Source organism: Caretta caretta, chromosome 14, assembly GCF_965140235.1.
Source record: "Caretta caretta isolate rCarCar2 chromosome 14, rCarCar1.hap1, whole genome shotgun sequence".
NCBI classification, from domain to species: domain Eukaryota; kingdom Metazoa; phylum Chordata; order Testudines; family Cheloniidae; genus Caretta; species Caretta caretta.
Window position 1 is genome coordinate 43,063,098 of NC_134219.1, and position 27,257 is coordinate 43,090,354.

A 27,257-nucleotide genomic window follows, 5' to 3' on the forward strand; every position below is an offset into this window, starting at 1 on the left:
GCTTGGTGGGGGTCAGGGAAGGGGCGTAGCTGAGAGGGAATTTAGGTCCGGGGTTTCTCCTTTATCCCCACCCTGCCCAGCGCAGCTCCTGCTGGGGTCTGGAGCTTCTCCTCCCCCTAATCTGCCACTGCACCCATCCAGCCTGTGCGCGTAGGAGCCCTGCAGCACACCTGGGTGATTTCAAATGGCCTGGGGCTCCCGGCCACCGCTACCAGGACCACCGCAGTGGTGGTAGCCAGGGTCCCCAGGCCCTTTGAAATCTCCTGGGCCCCTAGGCAATTGCCCCCTTGCCCCCCCCAGTGGCCCCTGGTGGGTGAAAGGTGTAACTGCAGCACGTCTCTGACAGAACGTATTTTCTGCAGAGAAAAAGAAAATTCTGGATGGCACATGAATTCTGTGCCTACGCAGGGGCACAGAATCCCCTGAGCAGTGTTTGATGGCTTGTGTTGCTCTCCCTTTTATCTAATCCCCGGTAAATGCAGTTTCACCCCTTTTAATTATTTATTTTATTACTCTCATTGTTCTTAGTTCACCATCACTTTGGGTAAGACTGTGTAGAGGTATGTCCTTGTGCTACCTGGTTCACGATTGACTTACTTCGCCCATGTTCACTAAGGGCACTGGCCTATTGTTGGTTTAAAGCCCCTTAAACGGATGAATGTAGCAGCTTCCCTTTGTCCAGGTTAACGGTTAGACATGAGAGCAAGTCACAATAGCAAAGAGAAGACCCGAGGCCACTCTGGAATTTTTGTGTTTTGTGTGTGTCCACACGCGCACCCAGTCACAAGTTGACTGATAGAGTTTGGAGCAGTGAGCAAAGGAAGATTTCTGAGGTTTTTTTGGATGGGTGGGATGGTTTGGTGCCTCCTTAGATAATGGAAACAGAACTTCCTACATACTTTGTAAATACACTAGATTGTATGAAAGATACCAGACTCATCATCAAATTCTGCTCTCAACTAGAACAGTGCGCAGGGCCTTCAACATCAGCCATCCACTCGGGTCAACCTAATAACACACTCTTGTATGAAATCTCTCTCAGAGGCAAATTTCTACTGTAATTTTAACTAAACATAGATATACAGTAGTGATAACCCCAAGAAATCATATGGTACATCATGCCTCAAAGAATTATGATTTAAAACCAAATATGTTTGGGGTTCTTTTCGTTTTTTGTTTCTGAGCCTTTAGGGGTGCATTAGATTCATATTTTCACTTTTTTTCCAAAACCACAAGTTAAATTTTTTTTATTGGTATACTTAGTGAAAACTGTGATTCTCAAGCAACCATTTGATTCCAGAAGCTTGTGCTTTCAGAATAAAAACACCAAATACTGCCACCCTCATGGTAAAATGGCAAGAGTCGGTAACACTGGTGATATGTATTTGGCTATCTAGACACACATGACACTGGTATCAATGACAATTGCACTGAATACAGCTAAGGACATGGTTACATTATGTTTCTGGATACCAGGCTGTAGCTTGCAAGCTGAAATTGCAACCATTGATTGCCTGTTACTGCTCTGAAAGGTTCCATATATCTGTAATGGCTTTATGTTCCTATGACAATTAATACCATTTTGGACTTCCAATATTATGAACTTTTTATACCTTTTAATTAAAAATAATAAACCTAATGTCTGTAACTAATCCTCCCATTCTGTGAACACTGAAGCATATGCTTTTTGGAGGTAGCTGCCCTGGGACATGTGTAAGGTGATCAGTAGATACTGCCAGGCTTATGGCCTGAGGACATCCTCATTTTTTGTACCTCAGTGGTGGCAACCCTATTTCAAAGCCTTCGCTGTCCTTCATTCTCACAAGTTTACTTTTTTTCCCTTCCAAACAGGGGCATCGTTTGCTGTGGGCAGGTGCCCCTCCAACCTTGGTTCCCCCGCCCGCAAAATTTTCATAGCTCTTTGCCAGGGGTTGTGTGAAAAACAGCCCCGTCAAATTTAGCCATCAGGTTTAGCTACCAGTGGTGGTTTCTGATACTATCCATATCACGTCTTGCTTTCCTATCTGAATTAACTACCCCCAACTTTCCACGTGGGTGTCTCATTCAGAGGGCCCTGCCTGCCACATCCCTCCTCACCCCCGCGAGACCGCCCCCCCCGCCTGCCACTCACCACATTCTTCCTCACCCCCCCCGTGAAACGCCTGCCCGCTGCTCACTGTGTGCCTCCTCACCTCCACCCCATCCCCTGTGAGATCCTTCCCCCACTGCTCTCCATGACCCTCCTTTCCTTCACCCCCCCAACAAAATCCCCCCCCAACTGCCACTTGCCCCATCCCTCCTCATCCCCCAGCCCCTGCAAGATCTCCCAGCCCACGGGTCACTGTGTCCCTCCTCTCCTCAACCCTCCCCGCAAGACTGCCCAGCGCACCCTGTCCCTCCTCTCATCCACCCCCCTACCCACAAGATGCCTCTACCCATCACTCACTGTGTCCCTCCTCTCCTCCATCTCCTTGCCCGTGAGACTCCCCATACCTCACTCATGTCCCTCCTCTACTCCATCGCCCCGTGAGATCCCCACGTTGCTGTGTCCCTCCTTTCACCCATCCCCTGCCCGCAAGACCCCCAACCTGCTCCGCATCCTTCCTCACCCCTCCTCCCCGTCAAGAGCCCTCCCCCCTTGCTGCATCCCTTATCAACGCTGCCCTCACATGGGCAGGAGAGTGATGCAGTGAATGGTGGTGGCTGGGCAGGGCCTGCGGTGAAGTGGGGACAGGGCCTGGGGGGGCACCGGGGTGGAATGGGGTTGCAAGAGGTGGGACAGGGAACTAGCCTCCCCCAGGGGAAGCTTCACCTGCCACCCGTGTTAAGGCTGTTTTAGTGCTTGAGGGGTTCACGGTTGATACCTGGTGAGTGAAATCTAAATACAGAACAGACAACCAGTGGGGGGTTTGTGCCCTGCTTTGTAACTGCCCTGAGGTTGGACCTCACGTTCTTGAGCTGCCCACAACAATTACGGCTGGGACATGAAGGTGAAGGAAACAAGAATGGTTTGTAGTGTTTTTATTTTACAATAAGTAGGTGGAAAGCAGGAAAGTAAAAGGAGCTAAGACAGAGTTTAATGACCACAGCATATTGTAAGAAGATCCACAGCTACTCAGAGCAGTTTGCTTAATGGCACTAAAATAGCACCAATGCCCAGGAATTAATATAGGGAATTAATGAGTTACAGTCTCACTTTCAGTAACACGTCATAAATCCCTCTGTCCCTCTCATGTTCCCTTTCCTTCTCCCTTTTCTTTCATACTCTCCTTCTCTACTCAGCATTTTTCTAGCCCTCACTTGTGATCCCTGTTTATTTTCCTGTGTCTTTCCCACTCTCCTCCCCCCCACAGATCATCCCCCTTGGCTGCTCCCTTCTTTCCCCTGATTTTCTGCCTTCCCCTCTTGCTGCCCCAGCGAGATCTAATCCCACAGATCTGCACAAAATACTCCCAGCTGCTGCAGAGCTTCCAGCTTCTCCCAAAACCCTGATTGATTCATGCTGGGTCCCTGCCCAGCCCCCACCTCTGCCTGCCCCCAGCCCGGCTGTTAGTTCTGCCCCCTGCCCAGCCCCCACCTCTGCCCCTCAGGGCCCCTCTGCCCCTCCTGCAGCCCCAGGGGTTCCGCCCCCTCCCCCTCTGCCTCCTGGAACTGCAGGGAGGGAGGGGAAGGAGCTTCCAGGGGCCATAGAGATGAGGCGCCAGGGGCTGGGTAGATGGGAGTCCTCCAAGGTCATAGAGACTAGGAGCCGTGAGGCTAGAGATGAAGATTTTCGGTTCCCCCCTCTGCTGTGGGTCTCAGGGACGCAGTCGGAGCTGGGATCCCCGCCACACCCGGAGCCAGGGGCGGATTCTCTCCCCAGGGACGGAGCCCGGCGGGAAAGTGAAGATCGGGGCCTCGGCACCAGCATCGATAAATGTCACCTGCCCCCGGTCACAGTCTAGACAAACCCAGACCCTGCTGGGGGCCTGGCTCAGGGTCAGGGGGGTCTCAGGGGAGGTGAGAGCCTGGAACTGATCCCCCCACTGCTCCACAGCCCAGATCCCCCCCTCAGGGCTAAGGCTGATCACCCCCTTCCTCCCCACAGACTCTCTGGCCACCCCCACAGCCCAGGATCCCCAACCCCCCACCTCCACCTCCCAGCAATGTCTCCCCGAGGTGAATCCCTCACAGCCCAGCACACATTCCCAATAGTCAAATCTCTCAGGGGTGTCGGGCAGCCGCTGCCGCGTGTCTCCACATCTCACACTTTTCCCACCCTCAGACAGGACGAGTTTGGGATGAGCCGTGTCTGGATCCAGAGTCACATTCGCTGGGGAGAGAGAATCAGAGCGTGAGGGGCAGAGCTCGGCCCTGGGGGAGGGTTTGATGGCGTCAGTGACAGAATCTGCCCCAGCTGGGGAGTGACTCAGGGAATCTCCTTCCTCCAGGATTTACCCCTCAGCTCTGAATGGGGAGCAGCTCTGAGAGGTCAGCACAGTGCAGCGGAGAGTCACGCCCTGGGCAGAGATGGGCCAGCCATGCAGCCAAAGGGTCACTTGAGCCAGGTCTGGGACTCAGGCTCTTTCCTGTCCTGCTCCACATCTCTCCAGGGAGGGGACTAGAGTCCCAGGTGTCATGGGGGCCCCACAGAGTGGTGAGAAACAGCTCCCTCTCCTGAGTGCTCACTGACACGCCTCACCTCTCCCTGCAGTTTCCCATCTTAAACCCCACGTTCCCAGATGAGAGACAGCATTGCTATGGGGAGAGAATAGATGCCTCCCATCCCTGCACCCTCAGCCTACGTGAGAGCAAGGGGAATGCTGGGGGAGAAGGAGCACGAGGTTCATCTTCCCGTCTGACTCTGGCAAAGACCAGACTAACTCAGCAGACACATATTAACAGACACACACACCCCTCACTCACTCAGCCCTTGCCCAGCATGGGGCAGGAGCGGTGACTGCAGGCAGGGATGGCCTGTGCTGGTGGAGGGTCCAGCCGGGAAATGAAAGGGTCTGAGCGGGAAAGGCAGCCTGCCCTGCCACTAGTGAAATGGGGGCACTAGGACCCTGCGGCAGCAGATGATGCAGGGAGGTAGCAAGGAGCTGCAGGGGAGAGACAGGGACACTCTGCTCTGGGGCCCAGGGAGGTGCAAGGGGGGCAACAAGGGGGGAACAGGGGACACTCGGAGGGGGCACAGGGACAGGGTGGGGCCAGGGGGAGACCTGGCCCCGAACATTGGTGGAGCCGGGCCCTCAATATTGCTGGAGCCACGAGCCCATATAACTCACCGCTGCGGCTTGCCAGTAGGGCCGTAACAGGGCATATTGGCTTCCTTTCACCTCTGCTGTTATTACCTGTAAAGCTCCTTTCTCCACTCCCGCTACCCTGCTGTTCTCTGGCAACATATTGTGTCCCTGGGGTTGGCCCATTAGCCGGTGTCCCGTGTGTGTGTTTTATGATACAATCTCCAATTACATGATCACACACTGTTTTTGCCACAGGACCCCTGCCTCATTCTTTCACTGCCCAGGATGGATGCACAAGGGGTGAGAATTAAGGGCGTACAGGGCAGCATAAAACTAGCATTTCCTAACTACCAAGTGTTTTACATTTCAACTTAAATCATCTTCTGTTCAGGGGGGTTGTGCAATATTCTGTACTTGTATCATGTCCCCTCTTGCGCCTCTCTTTTAAAGGTAAAAATCCCCCTGTTTTCTCAATCTCTCCTCGTGCTGATTCTCATTGCCGTTCTCTGAGCCCCCTTTTCTTCTTCGATACCCTTTCTGAGGTGGGGTGAGAAGTACCCAACACAGTACTCCCGATGAGGGCAAAACACTGATTTCTATAACGGCTGTATAATATCTCCATGTTGTTCACCATCCCCCTTTTATGGATTCTCAGATTTTGTTTGACCTTTTCCCCAGAGCTGCGCAGTGAGCAGAGGGTTTTGTCAAGCTGGCCACAGTGATTTCCAGGTTGCATGACTGAGGCCTTGGCTACATCTGCATGTTATAGCGCAATAGAGCCGCCCAGAGCGCTCTCCCTCACTCCCCGTCCACACTGGCAAGGCACGAAGAGCGCTCCGACTCCCTGGCTAGAGCGCGGCTGGTCCTCCACCTCCCCGGCAGGGATAAGGTTTGCTGCGTATTGGGTGAGACTCTGCAGCGTCAGTGTGGACGAGGAGTAACGTTACAGCGCTCTGATTGCCCTCCGGAAACGTCCCATCATCCCATTAACTGAAGTGACTGCTCTTGTCTTTGTTGAGAACTCCGGCTGGAATGCGGAAGTGGCCCTTTCGAAGCTCCATTTTGGAGGCCCGGCTGCTTATCAGCTCGGAGAAACAGCTACTGTTTGCTTTGAGTAACTGGAGAGAGAGGCGGGGTCTGAACTTACAGACAGCGTGCTGACACACTCTCAGCACCCCAAAACCCACTCTCTCTCCCCCCACATACACACAACACACTCCACCCCACCCCACGCCCATTTGAAAAGCACGCTGCAGCCACTTGAATGCTGGGATAGCTGCCCATAATGCACGGCTCCCAATGCCGCCGCCAACGTGGCCACACCCCTGCGCTGTCAGCTCTCAGTGTGGACAGACTGCGGCGCTTCCCCTACTGCGCTCTCCGAAGGCTGGTTTAACCCAAAACGCTCTACAGCTGCCAGTGTAGCCAAGCCCTGAGCTGCTGATGCACTTATTTTCAAACCCTGTAATGTGAATGAGTCGCTCAATTTTTTCCCCTCCATGATATGTTCATTTATCACCAGTGCACTTCGTATCCCACCAGGTTTCCCTTTCACACAGCTTTGGGGGGGAGAGGTCCCTCTGAACCGCCTCACAGTCTTCACTGGACTTGACTAGCCAACCTCAGCTGTGGCCCCTGGAAGAAGAATCATTCCTCACAGGGACCACTCCCGAAATCCCCTGTGCATCCCTCTATTCCTCTCCCACTCCCTAACCTCACCCCTCCCCATACCACTCCTCTCCTGCCCCATCTTCCCCAAGGAATTCCAGAGCGCACACTGGCTCTCTCTGTGCCCTTACTGGCTTCTCATGCAGCTTGGATCCTGCCGTGTGTCTGGGGGGTTGCAGTCAGTGTGTGATGGGGTCTCGGTATCTCTGTGTGTGACCTATGGGGGTCTGTGTGCAGTGAATGTGCTAAGCCCTGCTGGCTGCCATGTACCTGTGCCACGGCTAGAGCAGCAGCAGCAGCTGTCTGGGCACATGCAACCCTGTTAGGGCTTCTGAAAATTGAAATGAGCAGCCTAGACATTAACCTGGCCCTGGCTAAGCCCTTTGTCTACCCCTCCCTCCCTGAGCCTCCAGCCCCATCAGGGACTCTAACAGCATCTCGCTGAGAATCCTCTGAGCTTCCAGTGGGCACAAAAGAGCTCCTTGGGCACCCAAAATCACAACGTTGGCCACACAAACCTTTGAGTCTTTTCACCTTAGTACAGAGCCATCCCTGCCCCAAAGAGCTAGTGAAAAATATTAACTGTATGACAAAAGGGGACTGGAAGTCTCAGGGCAGGGGAGCTTTGGATATCGATGCAATAGGAGCTGTAGTTACCTGGGCAGACGATGTTTCTTCTCCAGTCTGAAACCAAACACAGAGAGAGGGATGAGAACTCAGCTGAGTGAATGCAGCAACACCAGGGCTCTGGGATGAAGAGCAGCTGGCTTAAGCTGAACCCGGGCAAGAGCAAAGTGATTGAGAAGCAGGGACACATTTTGAAGAACGAGATGAGACTCTGCCCTTCATTTCATTGAATCTGTACAGCCCCCGTTCACCAAAGTTGAGGTGCAAAGACTAGGTGACCAGGTAGCATCAGTGTCTAAACATCCCAGCTCACTAGGCCCAGGGCTACCCTGGGGTGGGTGCGGGGAAGATCGACCTAAGATGCACAACTTCAGCTATGGGAATAGCGTAGCTGAAGTCGACGTATTCAGGTCGACTTACTTCGGTGTCCTCACGGTGGCGAGTCAATAGCTGCCGCTCCCCCGTCGACTCCGCTTGCGCCTCTCGCGGCGGTGGAGAACCGGAGTTCACAGGAGAGCGCTCAGGGACTGATTTATCGCGTCTACACTAGATGGGATAAATCAACCCCCGATAGATCGATTGCTACCCGCCAATCCGCCCTAGGAAACTCTGCCTCTTCCTGGAGGCAGGAATCTGGCCAGTGATCCCTGCCTCTGCCACCGCCAGGCTGGGTTACTGTCGCTCACTGAATCTACAGCTGAGTGTGAAGGCTCCAGCTGGTACCGAATGCAGCTGCCGGCCTTCTCCAGGGCTTAGGCCACAGTGAACCCATCAGGCCCATGTTCCAATCCCTTCACTGACTCCCAGTCCCCTTCTGATGCCAGTTTAAGGCCTTGGTTTTAATCTGCAAATCAATTAAAGAATCCAGCCCCAGCGGAGGCTGTTTGTGAGCCGTCCAGGGAGGAGGCTACAGAGGCCCCTGCTCCGCCCCCACCCCACCTCACCTCATTCCACCCCCTTCCCGAAGTCCCCGGCCCCACCCTGCCTCTTCCCCTCCTCCCCCAAGCATGTCACATCCCCGCTCCTCCCCTTCCTTCCCAAAGCATCCTGAGTGCTGTGAAACAGCTGTTTTGCGGCAGGTGGGAGGCACTGGGAGGGAGGGGGAGAAGTTGGTCAGCGAGGCCGCCAGTGGGCACCTTGCCCTTGGCTGTGGGTGGGTGCAGAGCACCAGGTAATTTTTCCTTGTGGGTGCTCCAGGGCTGTCGGCACCTATGGCCAGTGGCAACAGCGAGAGCAGCAGCAGCAAGCCAGTTGCATAGGTGGACGGATCAGCGGACATGTTGCTCAATGTCCCCGCCCCCCCACCACAAACACACACACACACCCACACACCCAAACACACAGACGCCATTCAGGGGTGGGAGGTGAAGCCATGTGAGGGCACCTCTGAACTCTGGGTCTTGGCTGATTAAGAACAACCACCTGTGAGTGGGCTGCAGTGGCGGGAGAGGGGAGTGGTGTGTTACAGGTCACTCGCTCATCGGATTTTCACACGGCAAGGTGGGAAACTGAGGCAAAGGACACTGCCCAATGTACTGTGCCCACCGGTGTTTGCTTCGGGTAACATGCTTTTGAATCATGGCTGTGGTGTTTCCCCAAAACAATGCTGGGTTCCCTTTGCCTTGTAATAAAAGTTTCTTTTGTTATACTCAGGGCGGGTGAGTGGGAAGTTTTGTATCTTACCCTGTATCTACACTAGCACGCCTGATTGACAAAAGTTTCACCGACAAAAGCACCGGTGTGGACAGTGCTATGTTGGCGGGAGACACTCTCCCACCGACATAGCTACTGCCGCTCGTTGGGGGGGGTTAAATTATGCTGGTGGGAGGTCGGCATAGAGCGGCTACACGGGAGAGCCCATTGCAGGGCAGCTGCAGGGGTACGGCTGTGCCGCTATAAGCCTTAAAGGGGCCATTGTAGAGCCTTAAAAAGGCTCAGGAGTGAAATGTGCCCAGATTATTGGGTGGGGTTTCAAGGTTTTTCTCTTTTGTATTGCTAAGAGGAACCCTTGACACTGCACGCAGTCCTTGGTGCTGCCGACTCCACCTGGCGGAAGGGTGAGAGATTGATAGATCCAGAGATAGTTTCAACAGCACGGAAAAGGCTGCATTCGAGAAATAGAAACACTCACCAAGTTCACTTTGAAGATCATCTAGGTAACAAAGAATCAGAAACAAATACACACTAATTAAGTGCATCTCTTCCAGGATGGAATCAGCCCCAGCCTCCCATCATGCAGCCTGTCCCTCTCAAACCCATTCATCCAGGCAATGGCAGGGAAACTACTGAGGTCTGGGGAGAAGAGTCCCTTTCCAACCCACAGGCAGGGAACAGAGCACCTGCAAAGTCCCATAGGGTGCGGCTACACAGCAACTGAATACCCCCAATTGACCCATGGCAGCTAACCAGGCTCACAAGACATGGGGTGGGGGCCTGTAAAATTGTGGTGTAGACACTTGGGCTCATTTTGTGTCTACACTAAAGTATCAAAAAATAACTGATTATCTGCATGGACTTACAGTATTGAAATTTCTGAATTCCCTAGAGAATTAGGGCCAGATTTTTAAAAGTATTTAGGTTCCTAACTCCCACTGATTTCAATTGGCATTAGGTGTCCAAATACCTTTAAAAAGCTACCCTTAGAGCCCAATGCCGATTCCTTGCATATTCCATGTTCCCATTCACTTTGCTGGGAGCTTTAGGAGTGCACGGAATGTAATATTGCACCCTAAAATTATCAACATTATTCTTTTAGTGATGTGACTTCTGCATTTAGCGTTGGATCCTACACTCGTTGAAATCAAAGGCACAGCTCTAACTGATGTTCGTGGTGCAGCATCAGGGCATTCATGTTTTTCTCATTTAAAAAATAAAACACGAGGAGACAAATTAGTACAAAGTTTTCCTTGTTGGAGAAAAGGGCACAACACTTACTGATTTGTGTATCACGGTTCCCTAAAAAACAGAAATAAATATAAATCATTATTAGGAGCATTTTTCTCATGGATATACGGTTGTCTGAGTTTTGTGAAAGTTGAACATCATGTCTCACTTTTCATAGAACCAGTTGGGGTGAAATTGATCAGGCTTAATCTCATCGCAGTTTCCTTTTAACATTCAATGAAAAAATGAACAACTCCTCCTCCAATATAATTACACACAAGATCCACATTGGACCAAATTATTTACTTGTCAGATGAGGCAAGAGGACATTTGAGGGCACAGAGTCCTCCTGGTCCCCCATGTCATGGTGCCTTCAGCACCATGTGGATTTCAGCCTCCGAGAAGATACATTTCAAAGAACGGTTTCAGAGTAACAGCCGTGTTAGTTTGGATGAGCTATTACCAGCAGGAGAGTGAGTTTGTGTGTGTATGGGGGTGGGGGGGGGATGTGAGAAAACCTGGATTTGTGCAGGAAATAGCCCAACTTGATTGTCATGCACATTGTGTAAAGAGTTGTCACTTTGGATGGGCTATCACCAGCAGGAGAGTGAATTTGTGTGGGGGGGTGGAGGGTGAGAAAACCTGGATTTGTGCTGGAAATGGCCCACCTGATGATCACTTTAGATAAGCTATTACCAGCAGGACAGTGGGGTGGGAGGAGGTATTGTTTCATATTCTCTGTGTATATATAAAGCCTGCTGCAGTTTCCACGATATGCATCTGAGGAAGTGAGCTGTAGCTCACGAAAGCTTATGCTCTAATAAATTGGTTAGTCTCTAAGGTGCCACAAGTACTCCTTTTGTTATTTCAAAGAACATTTTCTTTCTGGTTTTCTCTTACCCACATACTGAATAATTATCAATACATTATCCCTGATATTTCATGTGATACTCAAATTGATCTCTCTTGAATAATGATCATCATAAATAATAAAACAGCAAACAACTTAATGGAAAAGGTTCTATGTGGAGAAAAATTGAATTTACTGATTTCTCCAAGATGTTTCCCTAAAGAAATGAAATAAAGCAAACAGATGGAAATACAAATTATTTAAGAAGATTTCTAGTTAATGGAGATTTAAAGGAGTGTTTTCATGATATGAACGCCTGGCCCCTAAACACCAAACATTTCATTCATGGTTTTACTAACCATGTGGCCACACTAGAGTTAAGTGTCCAACAGTAACTGACTATTTTCAAGGATTTACAAAAGCAGGAACACCAGGGCTCTGGGATGAAGAGCAGCTGGCTTAAGCTGAACCCAGGCAAGAGCAAAGTGATTCAGAAGCTGAGACACATTTTGTAGAACTAGATAAGACTCTCCCCTTCATTCCTGGGAATTTGTACAGCCCCCATTCACCAAAGTCGAGATGCAAAGACTCAGGTCCCATGTGACCCTTCCCTAGGCCTAGTTGACCAGGTAGCATCAGTGTCTAAACATCTCAGCTCACTGGGAAACTCTGCATCATCCTGTGGGCAAGAATCTGGCCACAGTGATCCCTGCCTCTGCCACCACCAGGCTGTAGATCACTGAATCTACAGCTGAGTGTGAAGGCTCCAGCTGGTACCGAATGCAGCTGCCGGCCTTCTCCAGGGCTTAGGCCACAGTGAACCCATCAGACCCATGTTCCAGTCCCTTCACTGGCTCCCAGTCCCCTTCTGATGCCAGTCTAAGGCCTTGGTGTTAATCTGCAAGTCAATTAAAGAATCCAGCCCCACTGGAGGCTGTTTGTGAGTCGTCCAGGTAGGAGGCTACAGAGGCAGAGCGTTGTACAGGGCACCCAGGTTGCAGGGTGGGATTGACACAGCTACCCATTACTCTGGATTGTACCCTGGGTGTGTCACAGTCACACCCTGAATTAAAACTCACTGGCTAAACAGGGGGCAGAGATGCCAAAGCCCAGTGAAAATCAGAGGGGGTGGGGACAGGCATTCCTGCCTGATGCTATGAATTCCCCTTCGAGAGCCCTAGGTACCATTTGACCCTCCCCTCCCCTCTCCCGTGTTGAAAGCCAGAGCTGATTAGACTCCATGGAGAGCCCTTGTTTCAGTTCAGTGGTTGCAAGAGCTGAAACCATTGATGAGGAGGCCTGGGGCCAAGTCGCAGACCTGGTGTGGGGACAGGGCTGCAGGGAACAGCCTGGAGACGCAGCAGGAGACACGGCCTGCTGGAGCCCCTGGGCAGGTCGGGGAACCTCAGAAGGCGCCATTGCGGAAGTGGCAGTGGGTGGCCAGCAGCAGCCGTGGTAACCCCAGTGGAGCTGAGCGGTGGCAGAGGGAACAGCAGCAGAGAAACCAGCAGAACCCGCGGCAGAGACATCAGCCAGCGGGGCAGAGACAGCAGCCGCCGCGAGCCAGTTCCAGAGGCAGGAGTGGCAGCAGAGGCGTTGCTCGATGTCCCTCACCCTTTTTCAGGGATGGGAGGCAGTGAGCAGCCAGGGGCCTAGGTGCCGACTTCCCCTCTGGCCAGTGGGTGCTCGACCCCCTGCTCCACCCCAGGCCTCGCCCCCACTCCACCCCTTCCCCCAAACCCCTACCCCACCTCTTCCCACCCCTGCTCCACCCCCCCATTCCACCCCTGCCCCAGGTCCCCACCCCTGCTCCGCCCCCGCCCCACCTCATTCCACTCCCTTCCCGAAGACCCCGTCCCCACCTCGCCTTTTCCCCGCCTCCTCCCCCTTCTTCCCAGAGAATTCTGAGTGCCGTGAAACAGCTGTTTTGCGGCAGGCAGCAGGCACTGGGAGGGAGGGGGAAGAGTTGGTCAGCGAGGCCCTCAATGGGTGAGATGCGCTGGTGGGAGGGGGGAACTTGGCTGCGGGTGGGTGCAGAGCACCCACAAACTTTTCCCCCTGGGTGCTGCAGGACTGTCGGCACCGATGGCCAGTGGTGACAGCGACAGCAGCAGCAGCAAGCCAGTTGCAGAGGTGGAAGCGCAGCGGACGTGTTGCTCAATGCCCCCCACCCCCCCCACACACAGACGCCTTTCAGGGGTGGGAGGTGAAGCCATGTGAGGTCACCTCTGAACTCTGGGTCTTGGCTGATTAAGAACAACCACCTGTGAGTGGGCTGCAGCGGCGGGAGAGGGGAGTGGTGTGTTACAGGTCATTCGCTCATTGGATTTTCAAACGGCAAGGTGGGAAACTGAGGCAAAGAACACTGCCCAATGTACTGTGGGGTGGGGGTTTGCTTAGGGTTACATGCTTTCGAATCATGGCTGTGGTGTTTTCCCAAAATAATGCTGGGTTCCCTTTGCCTTGTAATAAAAGTTTTCTTTTGTTGTACTCAGGGCGGGTGAGTGGGCAGTTTTGTCTCTTATCCTGTGCATAAACTAGCACTTTTGTCAGTAAAACTTTTGTCAGTCAGGGAAAGAAGAAAGCAGGCCCCCGACTGACAAAAGTTTCACCGACAAAAGCACCGGTGTGGACAGTGCTATGTTGGCGGGAGACACTCTCCCACCGACATAGCTACTGCCGCTCGTTGGGGGGGGTTAAATTATGCTGGTGGGAGGTCGGCATAGAGCGGCTACACGGGAGAGCCCATTGCAGGGCAGCTGCAGGGGTACGGCTGTGCTGCTATAATCCTTAAAGGGGCCATTGTAGAGCCTTAAAAAGGCTCAGGAGTTAAATGTGCCCAGATTATTGGGTGGGGTCTTAAGGTTTTTCTGGTTTGTATGGCTAAGAGGAACCTTTGACACTGCACCCAGTCCTTGGTGCTGCCGACTCCACCTGGCGGAAGGGTGAGAGATTGATAGATCCAGAGATAGTTTCAACACCACGGAAAAGGCTGCATTCGAGAAATAGAAACACTCACCAAGTTCACTTTGAAGATCATCTAGGTAACAAAGAATCAGAAACAAATACACACTAATTAAGTGCATCTCTTCCAGGATGGAATCAACCCCAGCCTCCCATCATGCAGCCTGTCCCTCTCAAACCCATTCATCCAGGCAATGGGCAGGGAAACTACTGAGGTCTGGAGAGAAGAGTCCCTTTCCAACCCACAGGCAGGGCACGGAGCACCTGCCAAGTCCCATAGGGTGCGGCTACACAGCAACTGAATACCCCCAATTGACCCATGGCAGCTAACTAGGTTCACAAGACATGGGCTGGGGGCCTGTAAAATTGTGGTGTAGACACTTGGGCTCATTTTGTGTCTACACTAGAGTAAAGTATCAAAAAATAACTGATTATCTGCATGGATTTACAGTTCTGAAAGTTTTGAATTCCCTAGGGAATTAGGGCCAGATTTTTAAAGGTATTTAGGTTCCTAACTCCCACTGATTTCAATTGGCATTAGGTGTCCAAATACCTTTAAAAAGCTACCCTTAGAGCCCAATGCCGATTCCTTGCATATTCCATGTTCCCATTCACTTTGCTGGGAGCTTTAGGAGTGCACGGAATGTAATATTGCACCCTAAAATTATCAACATTATTCTTTTAGTGATGTGACTTGTGCATTTAGCGTTGGATCCTACACTCGTTGAAATCAAAGGCACAGCTCTAACTGATGTTCGTGGTGCAGCATCAGGGCATTCATGTTTTTCTCATTTAAAAAATAAAATATGAGGAGACAAATTTGTACAAAGTTTTCCTTGTTGGAGAAAAGGGCACAACACTTACTGATTTGTGTATCACGGTTCCCTAAAAAAACAGAAATAAATATAAATTATTATTAGGAGCATTTTTCTCATGGATATACAGTTGTCTGAGTTTTGTGAAAGTTGAATATCGTGTCTCACTTTCCATATTACCAGTTGGGGTGAAACTGATCAGGCTTAATCTCATCCCAGTTTCCTTTTAACATTCAATGAAAAAATGAACAACTCCTCCTCCAATATAATTACACACAAGATCCACATTGGACCAAATTATTTACTTGTCAGATGAGGCAAGAGGACATTTGAGGGCACAGAGTCCTCCTGGTCCCCCATGTCATGGTGCCTTCAGCACCATGTGGATTTCAGCCTCCGAGAAGATACATTTCAAAGAACATTTTCTTTCTGGTTTTCTCTTACCCACATACTGAATAATTATCAATACATTATCCCTGATATTTCATGTGATACTCAAATTGATCTCTCTTGAATAATGATCATCATAAATAATAAAACAGCAAACAACTTAATGGAAAAGGTTCTATGTGGAGAAAAATTGAATTTACTGATTTCTCCAAGATGTTTCCCTAAAGAAATGAAATAAAGCAAACAGATGGAAATACAAATTATTTAAGAAGATTTCTAGTTAATGGAGATTTAAAGGAGTGTTTTCATGATATGAACGCCTGGCCCCTAAACACCAAACATTTCATTCATGGTTTTACTAACCATGTGGCCACACTAGAGTTAAGTGTCCAACAGTAACTGACTATTTTCAAGGATTTACAAATGCAGGAACACCAGGGCTCTGGGATGAAGAGCAGCTGGCTTAAGCTGAACCCAGGCAAGAGCAAAGTGATTCAGAAGCTGAGACACATTTTGTAGAACTAGATAAGACTCTCCCCTTCATTCCTGGGAATTTGTACAGCCCCCATTCACCAAAGTCAAGATGCAAAGACTCAGGTCCCATGTGACCCTTCCCTAGGCCTAGTTGACCAGGTAGCATCAGTGTCTAAACATCTCAGCTCACTGGGAAACTCTGCATCATCCTGTGGGCAAGAATCTGGCCACAGTGATCCCTGCCTCTGCCACCACCAGGCTGTAGATCACTGAATCTACAGCTGAGTGTGAAGGCTCCAGCTGGTACCGAATGCAGCTGCCGGCCTTCTCCAGGGCTTAGGCCACAGTGAACCCATCAGGCCCATGTTCCAGTCCCTTCACTGGCTCCCAGTCCCCTTCTGATGCCAGTCTAAGGCCTTGGTGTTAATCTGCAAGTCAATTAAAGAATCCAGCCCCACTGGAGGCTGTTTGTGAGTCGTCCAGGTAGGAGGCTACAGAGGCAGAGCATTGTACAGGGCACCCAGGTTGCAGGGTGGGACTGACACAGCTACCCATTACTCTGGATTGTACCCTGGGTGTGTCACAGTCACACCCTGAATTAAAACTCACTGGCTAAACAGGGGGCAGAGATGCCAAAGCCCAGTGAAAATCAGAGGGGGTGGGGACAGGCATTCCTGCCTGATGCTATGAATTCCCCTTCGAGAGCCCTAGGTACCATTTGACCCTCCCCTCCCCTCTCCCGTGTTGAAAGCCAGAGCTGATTAGACTCCATGGAGAGCCCTTGTTTCAGTTCAGTGGTTGCAAGAGCTGAAACCATTGATGAGGAGGCCTGGGGCCAAGTCGCAGACCTGGTGTGGGGACAGGGCTGCAGGGAACAGCCTGGAGACGCAGCAGGAGACACGGCCTGCTGGAGCCCCTGGGCAGGTCGGGGAACCTCAGAAGGCGCCATTGCGGAAGTGGCAGTGGGTGGCCAGCAGCAGCCGTGGTAACCCCAGTGGAGCTGAGCGGTGGCAGAGGGAACAGCAGCAGAGAAACCAGCAGAACCCGCGGCAGAGACATCAGCCAGCGGGGCAGAGACAGCAGCCGCCGCGAGCCAGTTCCAGAGGCAGGAGTGGCAGCAGAGGCGTTGCTCGATGTCCCTCACCCTTTTTCAGGGATGGGAGGCAGTGAGCAGCCAGGGGCCTAGGTGCCGACTTCCCCTCTGGCCAGTGGGTGCTCGACCCCCTGCTCCACCCCAGGCCTCGCCCCCACTCCACCCCTTCCCCCAAACCCCTACCCCACCTCTTCCCACCCCTGCTCCACCCCCCCATTCCACCCCTGCCCCAAGTCCCCACCCCTGCTCCGCCCCCGCCCCACCTCATTCCACTCCCTTCCCGAAGACCCCGTCCCCACCTCGCCTTTTCCCCGCCTCCTCCCCCTTCTTCCCAGAGAATTCTGAGTGCCGTGAAACAGCTGTTTTGCGGCAGGCAGCAGGCACTGGGAGGGAGGGGGAAGAGTTGGTCAGCGAGGCCCTCAATGGGTGAGATGCGCTGGTGGGAGGGGGGAACTTGGCTGCGGGTGGGTGCAGAGCACCCACAAACTTTTCCCCCTGGGTGCTGCAGGACTGTCGGCACCGATGGCCAGTGGTGACAGCGACAGCAGCAGCAGCAAGCCAGTTGCAGAGGTGGAAGCAGCAGCGGACGTGTTGCTCAATGCCCCCCACCCCCCCCACACACAGACGCCTTTCAGGGGTGGGAGGTGAAGCCATGTGAGGTCACCTCTGAACTCTGGGTCTTGGCTGATTAAGAACAACCACCTGTGAGTGGGCTGCAGCGGCGGGAGAGGGGAGTGGTGTGTTACAGGTCATTCGCTCATTGGATTTTCAAACGGCAAGGTGGGAAACTGAGGCAAAGAACACTGCCCAATGTACTGTGGGGTGGGGGTTTGCTTAGGGTTACATGCTTTCGAATCATGGCTGTGGTGTTTTCCCAAAACAATGCTAGGTTCCCTTTACCTTGTAATAAAAGTTTTCTTTTGTTGTACTCAGGGCGGGTGAGTGGGCAGTTTTGTCTCTTATCCTGTGCATAAACTAGCACATTTGTCAGTAAAACTTTTGTCAGTCAGGGAAAGAAGAAAGCAGGCCCCCGACTGACAAAAGTTTCACCGACAAAAGCACCGGTGTGGACAGTGCTATGTTGGCGGGAGACACTCTCCCACCGACATAGCTACTGCCGCTCGTTGCGGGGGGTTAAATTATGCTGGTGGGAGGTCGGCATAGAGCGGCTACACGGGAGAGCCCATTGCAGGGCAGCTGCAGGGGTACGGCTGTGCCGCTATAAGCCTTAAAGGGGCCATTATAGAGTCTTAAAAAGGCTCAGGAGTTAAATTTGCCCAGATTATTGGGTGGGGTCTCAAGGTTTTTCTGTTTTGTATTGCTAAGAGGAACCCTTGACACTGCACCCAGTCCTTGGTGCTGCCGACTCCACCTGGCGGAAGGGTGAGAGATTGATAGATCCAGAGATAGTTTCAACACCACGGAAAAGGCTGCATTCGAGAAATAGAAACACTCACCAAGTTCACTTTGAAGATCATCTAGGTAACAAAGAATCAGAAACAAATACACACTAATTAAGTGCATCTCTTCCAGGATGGAATCAACCCCAGCCTCCCATCATGCAGCCTGTCCCTCTCAAACCCATTCATCCAGGCAATGGGCAGGGAAACTACTGAGGTCTGGAGAGAAGAGTCCCTTTCCAACCCACAGGCAGGGCACGGAGCACCTGCCAAGTCCCATAGGGTGCGGCTACACAGCAACTGAATACCCCCAATTGACCCATGGCAGCTAACTAGGTTCACAAGACATGGGCTGGGGGCCTGTAAAATTGTGGTGTAGACACTTGGGCTCATTTTGTGTCTACACTAGAGTAAAGTATCAAAAAATAACTGATTATCTGCATGGATTTACAGTTCTGAAAGTTTTGAATTCCCTAGGGAATTAGGGCCAGATTTTTAAAGGTATTTAGGTTCCTAACTCCCACTGATTTCAATTGGCATTAGGTGTCCAAATACCTTTAAAAAGCTACCCTTAGAGCCCAATGCCGATTCCTTGCATATTCCATGTTCCCATTCACTTTGCTGGGAGCTTTAGGAGTGCACGGAATGTAATATTGCACCCTAAAATTATCAACATTATTCTTTTAGTGATGTGACTTGTGCATTTAGCGTTGGATCCTACACTCGTTGAAATCAAAGGCACAGCTCTAACTGATGTTCGTGGTGCAGCATCAGGGCATTCATGTTTTTCTCATTTAAAAAATAAAATATGAGGAGACAAATTTGTACAAAGTTTTCCTTGTTGGAGAAAAGGGCACAACACTTACTGATTTGTGTATCACGGTTCCCTAAAAAAACAGAAATAAATATAAATTATTATTAGGAGCATTTTTCTCATGGATATACAGTTGTCTGAGTTTTGTGAAAGTTGAATATCCTGTCTCACTTTCCATATTACCAGTTGGGGTGAAACTGATCAGGCTTAATCTCATCCCAGTTTCCTTTTAACATTCAATGAAAAAATGAACAACTCCTCCTCCAATATAATTACACACAAGATCCACATTGGACCAAATTATTTACTTGTCAGATGAGGCAAGAGGACATTTGAGGGCACAGAGTCCTCCTGGTCCCCCATGTCATGGTGCCTTCAGCACCATGTGGATTTCAGCCTCCGAGAAGATACATTTCAAAGAACATTTTCTTTCTGGTTTTCTCTTACCCACATACTGAATAATTATCAATACATTATCCCTGATATTTCATGTGATACTCAAATTGATCTCTCTTGAATAATGATCATCATAAATAATAAAACAGCAAACAACTTAATGGAAAAGGTTCTATGTGGAGAAAAATTGAATTTACTGATTTCTCCAAGATGTTTCCCTAAAGAAATGAAATAAAGCAAACAGATGGAAATACAAATTATTTAAGAAGATTTCTAGTTAATGGAGATTTAAAGGAGTGTTTTCATGATATGAACGCCTGGCCCCTAAACACCAAACATTTCATTCATGGTTTTACTAACCATGTGGCCACACTAGAGTTAAGTGTCCAACAGTAACTGACTATTTTCAAGGATTTACAAATGCAGGAACACCAGGGCTCTGGGATGAAGAGCAGCTGGCTTAAGCTGAACCCAGGCAAGAGCAAAGTGATTCAGAAGCTGAGACACATTTTGTAGAACTAGATAAGACTCTCCCCTTCATTCCTGGGAATTTGTACAGCCCCCATTCACCAAAGTCAAGATGCAAAGACTCAGGTCCCATGTGACCCTTCCCTAGGCCTAGTTGACCAGGTAGCATCAGTGTCTAAACATCTCAGCTCACTGGGAAACTCTGCATCATCCTGTGGGCAAGAATCTGGCCACAGTGATCCCTGCCTCTGCCACCACCAGGCTGTAGATCACTGAATCTACAGCTGAGTGTGAAGGCTCCAGCTGGTACCGAATGCAGCTGCCGGCCTTCTCCAGGGCTTAGGCCACAGTGAACCCATCAGGCCCATGTTCCAGTCCCTTCACTGGCTCCCAGTCCCCTTCTGATGCCAGTCTAAGGCCTTGGTGTTAATCTGCAAGTCAATTAAAGAATCCAGCCCCACTGGAGGCTGTTTGTGAGTCGTCCAGGTAGGAGGCTACAGAGGCAGAGCATTGTACAGGGCACCCAGGTTGCAGGGTGGGACTGACACAGCTACCCATTACTCTGGATTGTACCCTGGGTGTGTCACAGTCACACCCTGAATTAAAACTCACTGGCTAAACAGGGGGCAGAGATGCCAAAGCCCAGTGAAAATCAGAGGGGGTGGGGACAGGCATTCCTGCCTGATGCTATGAATTCCCCTTCGAGAGCCCTAGGTACCATTTGACCCTCCCCTCCCCTCTCCCGTGTTGAAAGCCAGAGCTGATTAGACTCCATGGAGAGCCCTTGTTTCAGTTCAGTGGTTGCAAGAGCTGAAACCATTGATGAGGAGGCCTGGGGCCAAGTCGCAGACCTGGTGTGGGGACAGGGCTGCAGGGAACAGCCTGGAGACGCAGCAGGAGACACGGCCTGCTGGAGCCCCTGGGCAGGTCGGGGAACCTCAGAAGGCGCCATTGCGGAAGTGGCAGTGGGTGGCCAGCAGCAGCCGTGGTAACCCCAGTGGAGCTGAGCGGTGGCAGAGGGAACAGCAGCAGAGAAACCAGCAGAACCCGCGGCAGAGACATCAGCCAGCGGGGCAGAGACAGCAGCCGCCGCGAGCCAGTTCCAGAGGCAGGAGTGGCAGCAGAGGCGTTGCTCGATGTCCCTCACCCTTTTTCAGGGATGGGAGGCAGTGAGCAGCCAGGGGCCTAGGTGCCGACTTCCCCTCTGGCCAGTGGGTGCTCGACCCCCTGCTCCACCCCAGGCCTCGCCCCCACTCCACCCCTTCCCCCAAACCCCTACCCCACCTCTTCCCACCCCTGCTCCACCCCCCCATTCCACCCCTGCCCCAAGTCCCCACCCCTGCTCCGCCCCCGCCCCACCTCATTCCACTCCCTTCCCGAAGACCCCGTCCCCACCTCGCCTTTTCCCCGCCTCCTCCCCCTTCTTCCCAGAGAATTCTGAGTGCCGTGAAACAGCTGTTTTGCGGCAGGCAGCAGGCACTGGGAGGGAGGGGGAAGAGTTGGTCAGCGAGGCCCTCAATGGGTGAGATGCGCTGGTGGGAGGGGGGAACTTGGCTGCGGGTGGGTGCAGAGCACCCACAAACTTTTCCCCCTGGGTGCTGCAGGACTGTCGGCACCGATGGCCAGTGGTGACAGCGACAGCAGCAGCAGCAAGCCAGTTGCAGAGGTGGAAGCAGCAGCGGACGTGTTGCTCAATGGCCCCACCCCCCCCGCACACAGACGCCTTTCAGGGGTGGGAGGTGAAGCCATGTGAGGTCACCTCTGAACTCTGGGTCTTGGCTGATTAAGAACAACCACCTGTGAGTGGGCTGCAGCGGCGGGAGAGGGGAGTGGTGTGTTACAGGTCATTCGCTCATTGGATTTTCAAACGGCAAGGTGGGAAACTGAGGCAAAGAACACTGCCCAATGTACTGTGGGGTGGGGGTTTGCTTAGGGTTACATGCTTTCGAATCATGGCTGTGGTGTTTTCCCAAAACAATGCTGGGTTCCCTTTACCTTGTAATAAAAGTTTTCTTTTGTTACACTCAGGGCGGGTGAGTGGGCAGTTTTGTCTCTTACCCTGTGTCTCCACTAGCACTTTTGTCAGTAAAACTTTTGTCAGTCAGGGAAAGAAGAAAGCAGGCCCCTGACTGACAAAAGTTTCACCGACAAAAGCACCGGTGTGGACAGTGCTATGTTGGCGGGAGACACTCTCCCACCGACATAGCTACTGCCGCTCGTTGGGGGGGCTTAAATTATGCTGGTGGGAGGTCGGCATAGAGCGGCTACACGGGAGAGCCCATTGCAGGGCAGCTGCAGGGGTACGGCTGTGCCGCTATAAGCCTTAAAGGGGCCATTGTAGAGCTTTGAAAAGGCTCAGGAGTGAAATGTGCCCAGATTATTGGGTGGGGTCTCAAAGTTTTTCTCTTTTGTGTTGCTAAGAGGAACCTTTGACACTGAACCCAGTCCTTGGTGCTGCCGACTCCACCTGGCGGAAGGGTGAGAGATCGAGAGATCCAGAGATAGTTTCAACACCACGGAAAAGGCTGCATTCGAGAAATAGAAACACTCACCAAGTTCACTTTGAAGATCGTCTAGGTAACAAAGAATCAGAAACAAATACACACTAATTAAGTGCATCTCTTCGAGGATGGAACCAGCCCCAGCCTCCCATCATGCAGCCTGTCCCTCTCATACCCATTGATCCAGGCAATGGGCAGGCAAACTACGGAGGTCTGGAGAGAAGAGTCCCTTTCCAACCCACAGGCAGGGCATGGAGCACCTGCCAAGTCCCATAGGGTGCGGCTACACAGCAGCTGAATACCCCCAATTGACCCATGGCAGCTAACCAGGCTCACAAGACATGGGCTGGGGGCCTGTAAAACTGTGGTGTAGACATTTGGGCTCATTTCGTGTCTACACTAGGGTAAAGTATCAAAAAATATCTGATTATCTGCATGGATTTACAGTTCTGAAAGTTTTGAATTCCCTAGGGAATTAGGGCCAGATTTTTAAAGGTATTTAGGTTCCTAACTCCCACTGATTTCAATTGGCATTAGGTGTCCAAATACCTTTAAAAAGCTACCCTTAGAACCCATTCCCGCTTCCTTGCATATTACATGTTCCCATTCACTTTGCTGGGAGCGTTAGATGTGCACGGATGGTAATATTGGGCCCTAAAATTATCAACATTATTCTTTTAGTGATGTGACTTGTGCATTTAGTGTTGGATCCTACACTCGTTGAAATCAAAGGCCCAGCTCTAACTGATGTTAGTGGTGCAGCATCAGGGCATTCATGTTTTTCTCATTTAAAAAATAAAACATGAGGAGACAAATTTGAACAAAGTTATCCTTGCTGGAGAAAAGGACACAACACTTACTTATTTTTGTATCACGTTTCCCTAAAAAAAACCCAAAAAACCAGAAATAAATATAAATTATTATTAGGAGCATTTTTCTCATGGATATTCGGTTGTCTGAGTTTTGTGAAACATCGTGTCTCACTTTTCATATTACCAGTTGGGGTGAAATTGATCAGGGTTAATCTCATCCCAATTTCCTTTTAACATTAAATGAAAAAATGAACAACTCCTCCTCCAATATAATTACACACAAGATCCACATTGGACCAAATTATTTACTTGCCGGATGAGGAAAGAGGACATTTGAGGGCACAGAGTCCTCCTGGTCCCCCATGTCATGGTGCCTCCAGCACCATGTGGATTTCACCCTCAGAGAAGATACATTTCAAAGATCATTTTCTTTCTGATTTTCTCTTACCCACATACTGAATAATGATCAATATATTATCCCTGATATTTCATGTGATACTCAAATTGATCTCTCTTTAATAATGATCATCATAAATAATAAAACATCAAACAACTCAATGGAAAAGGTTCTATGTGGAGAAAAATTGAACTTACTGATTTCTCCAAGATGTTTCCCTAAAGAAATGAAATAAAGCAAACAGATGGAAATACAAGTTATTTAAGAAAATTTCCAGTTAATGGAGATTTAAAGAAGTTTTTTCATGATATGAACGCCTGGCCCCTGAATACCAAACATTTCATTCATGTTTAACGAGCCATGTGGCCACACTAGAGTTAAGTGTCCAACAGTAACTGACTATTTTCAAGGATTTACAATTCTGAAAGGTTTGAATTCCTTATGGAATTAGGGTCTGATTTTTCAAGGCATTGAGGAGCCTAACTCTCACTGATTTCAGTGAGAGTTAACTGACCAAATACCTTTAAAAATCTATCCATTAGAGTCCAATCCTGCTTCTTGTATTATCTCTCACATTCCCATTGGCTTTGCTGGGAGCTCTGGGGTGCAGACTCGAATTTCTGGCCCTCAAATTATCAGCATTATTTTTTTAGCAATTTGACTTGTGCATTCAGTGCTTAATCCTACACTCATTGAAGTCAATGGCAAAGATCTAACTGATGTTAGTGATGCAGTATCTGGGCTTTCATCTTTTTCTGGTTAAAAAAACTCCACCCCAAAAATTCACAGAAAAACAAAGAAATACCCTTATGAGGAGTCAAATTTGTACAGAAGTTTTACTTGTTGGAGGAAAGAGCACAACTCTTACAGATTTCTATATCCTGTTCCATTAAAAATAAACAGAAATAAATATAAATTCTTATTAGGAGCATTCTTCCCTTGGTTATACAGTTGTCTGCATTTCGTGAAAGTTGCACAGTGATTATACAATTCATGAGCCTTTGAGGGTTTCATGTTCTCAACACCAGGAGAAAAAGGTTTCCCTTCTCCATCTCTGACTTCTTGTTCCTCACCATTTTCAGAACTCAGGTTAAGTCTCAGAGCTCATGTCTATTCAGACCCCTCTTTTCTACTGTGTATATTTTTTTAATATTATCTATTGGGATGAAATTTGTCCATGGGGACTGAGGAGGGAATAACTGCACAGCTGGGTGGGAAGTGGGCAGAAAAGAGTGAGGAGTGGGGAAGGTTTTGGATCACTCTTCCCCCCCCCCTTCCCCAAGTGCTCCATTCAGCTTAACTGAGGCAGTTCTGGGGGAGAAATATTCTGGGCCTGTAAAGGGCCGATGAAGATCACTGCCCCCTGGAGCAAATGGGAACCTTAGTAACGTTTTCTGCTGCGGGGAGCACAGGGCACGTCTGTGCTTCCCCTGCTTGGCCCAGTGTAAAATTTCATTCTTCCCTTTTTTCATTTATTAGAAGAAAATTTCTTGTTAATTTCACTAAATTTTCCCCTGTGACATTTACCTTTTATTTTAAATAGATAAACAGTGAGGCCAATGAAACCAAACAAAACCAGGAGAATCACACTCAGAGCCACCATCCATGGATTCACCCTCGGGAAAAAGGAATCTGAAAAATAAACCCCCAGGATTTGCATTAGTTTGGAGGCAGGGACAAAACTAATTTTTTTTCTCTTGCATGTAAATATATAAATAGTCCCCAGCAGGACGTATGTGAAGTAAGAGTGAAAACATGGACCCCCCCCCCCACGCTGCACAAAAGACCAAAACCTGATTTTAAAAATTACTCCAACCAACACAGCTTTAGCACTGATCAACCAGTGAATGAACAGGCCTGGTTTGATTCATGCTATTCAGAGCTTTATTGAGCTGAGGGGCAAATTCTTTGCTCACAAAACCTCATTGACTTCAGTGGAGTTATGCCAGCAAACAATTTGGTCCTCACTGTTCAGCAACATTCAGAAATTGCAGAAGTCGTTAGAATAGTTTGGTGAGTCACTAATAATTTCCTCAATTATTTCGATGCATCATAATTGCAATGAATCCAAACATTAAGTGCTAGAAATTGATTCATCTTCTTTTGCTGTTCTTGTGTTTATAGCATTTACATCATCTAGCCAGGGTGGGCATTTCAAACATGCCTAAGGCCTTCTCCACACAGGATTTGTGCCCTGGTTTCGTGAAATTGGTGTAACACTCATGCAGTCATTGTTACACTGATTCCACAGCTGACCATGTAAGAGGATTGCTCCAATTTAACTAAACTGATTTACAATTTAAGGTTTTCTCAATCAGCTTAATAGTGTCCTTTATCCATTTAGTATAAATCAGTAAGGAACTAACTTACGCTAAATATATAGGACACTGAAACTGAAATAAGAGCATTCAAACAAGGGTTTTCATCAATAACTCAGGAGATAATCAGGGCAGCTTGTGTGTGTAGACAAAGGCAAAGTGAGTTATGAGCACAAGTCCCACTGAATGTCAACAGAAACAAGCCCACATCATTTGGTGACATTTCACTTATAGAAAAGGTAGCAAACAAACGATGGTATAAAAATTGCTACATTCAAAAAAAATCACTGAGGGGAAGTTAAGTTTTTAAGAACAAACTCTTCTCAAAATCAGTCTCTCTCTCTTTTTTTTTTAAAGTAAGAGTTTCAGGAGTATCAGAGTGAAGATTAAATTTACATGAAACCCAAAACTCTGATAACTCTGAATGTGCAAAATTAAGGCAATCAGGTTGCCTGAGTTGTGACCCTGTTAAGGTACCAGTTTCTGAACTTCTTTGTTTTTAGGTAGGTTGTAAAATATGCACAACAGATGCTTCAGTTCTTTGTTTCCTATGTTTTGTTTTGTTTCTGATGGAGGTGATTTCAGTGTGTGGGTTTAGCTGGTAACTGACCTGCTATATAAACTGTTGATTCCTTTTCTTGATTGAGAATGGTGTTCCTGATCAAACAGGACAGGTTCTGGTTTGAACGTTCTTTTATAATAATAGAATTTTCTGTTTCAAACAGGCCACTATCCCTGAGGGATTTTGCTTCAGAGAGTGATGGTAATTCTTTCCCACTGAGATCTCGCCATAGAACCTTGGGCTCTGGATACCAACCAGCCGATTGACAAACCATCCGGATCCCTCCATCCTGGTGACTCTCCACAGAGATGAGAGGATTGGAGCCCAAACCTAGAGGAAAATTACGTAAATGTGTGATAAATCAATGGGGTAACTTAACAGCTAAAAAAGGATGAGTGATAGATTGTGGATCCATTACTCCCACTCAAGATCACTTGCTCATGTAGAAGGGATAAATGAACAATGGAATTTCTGAATATCGGAAGCTACTAGATCGCATGCCCTGATTCTCATGGGTGACTTTAATTTTCCTGATATCTGCTGGGAGAGCAATACAGCGGTGCATAGACAATCCAGGAAGTTTTTGGAAAGCGTAGG

At 49.5% G+C, this 27,257-nt stretch overlaps 1 protein-coding gene across 1 annotated transcript in view; it reads right to left on the reverse strand.

Moving 5' to 3' along the window:
- Positions 1-3,596: 3,596 nt before the first annotated feature.
- The window catches only part of LOC125621570 (butyrophilin subfamily 1 member A1-like), a 30,372-nt gene continuing 6,711 nt past the window's right edge, over positions 3,597-27,257 (reverse strand). The window contains exons 3-11 of the mRNA XM_075119499.1: positions 26,709-26,990; positions 25,308-25,412; positions 23,978-23,998; positions 23,432-23,452; positions 22,623-22,643; positions 19,259-19,279; positions 18,450-18,470; positions 7,521-7,580; positions 3,597-4,312 (exon numbers count right to left, since the gene is read on the reverse strand). Of these exons, the coding sequence (XP_074975600.1) occupies positions 3,798-4,312; positions 7,521-7,580; positions 18,450-18,470; positions 19,259-19,279; positions 22,623-22,643; positions 23,432-23,452; positions 23,978-23,998; positions 25,308-25,412; positions 26,709-26,990 (1,067 nt within the window). The 3' untranslated portion in view covers positions 3,597-3,797. The remainder of the gene's footprint in view (positions 4,313-7,520; positions 7,581-18,449; positions 18,471-19,258; positions 19,280-22,622; positions 22,644-23,431; positions 23,453-23,977; positions 23,999-25,307; positions 25,413-26,708; positions 26,991-27,257) is intronic.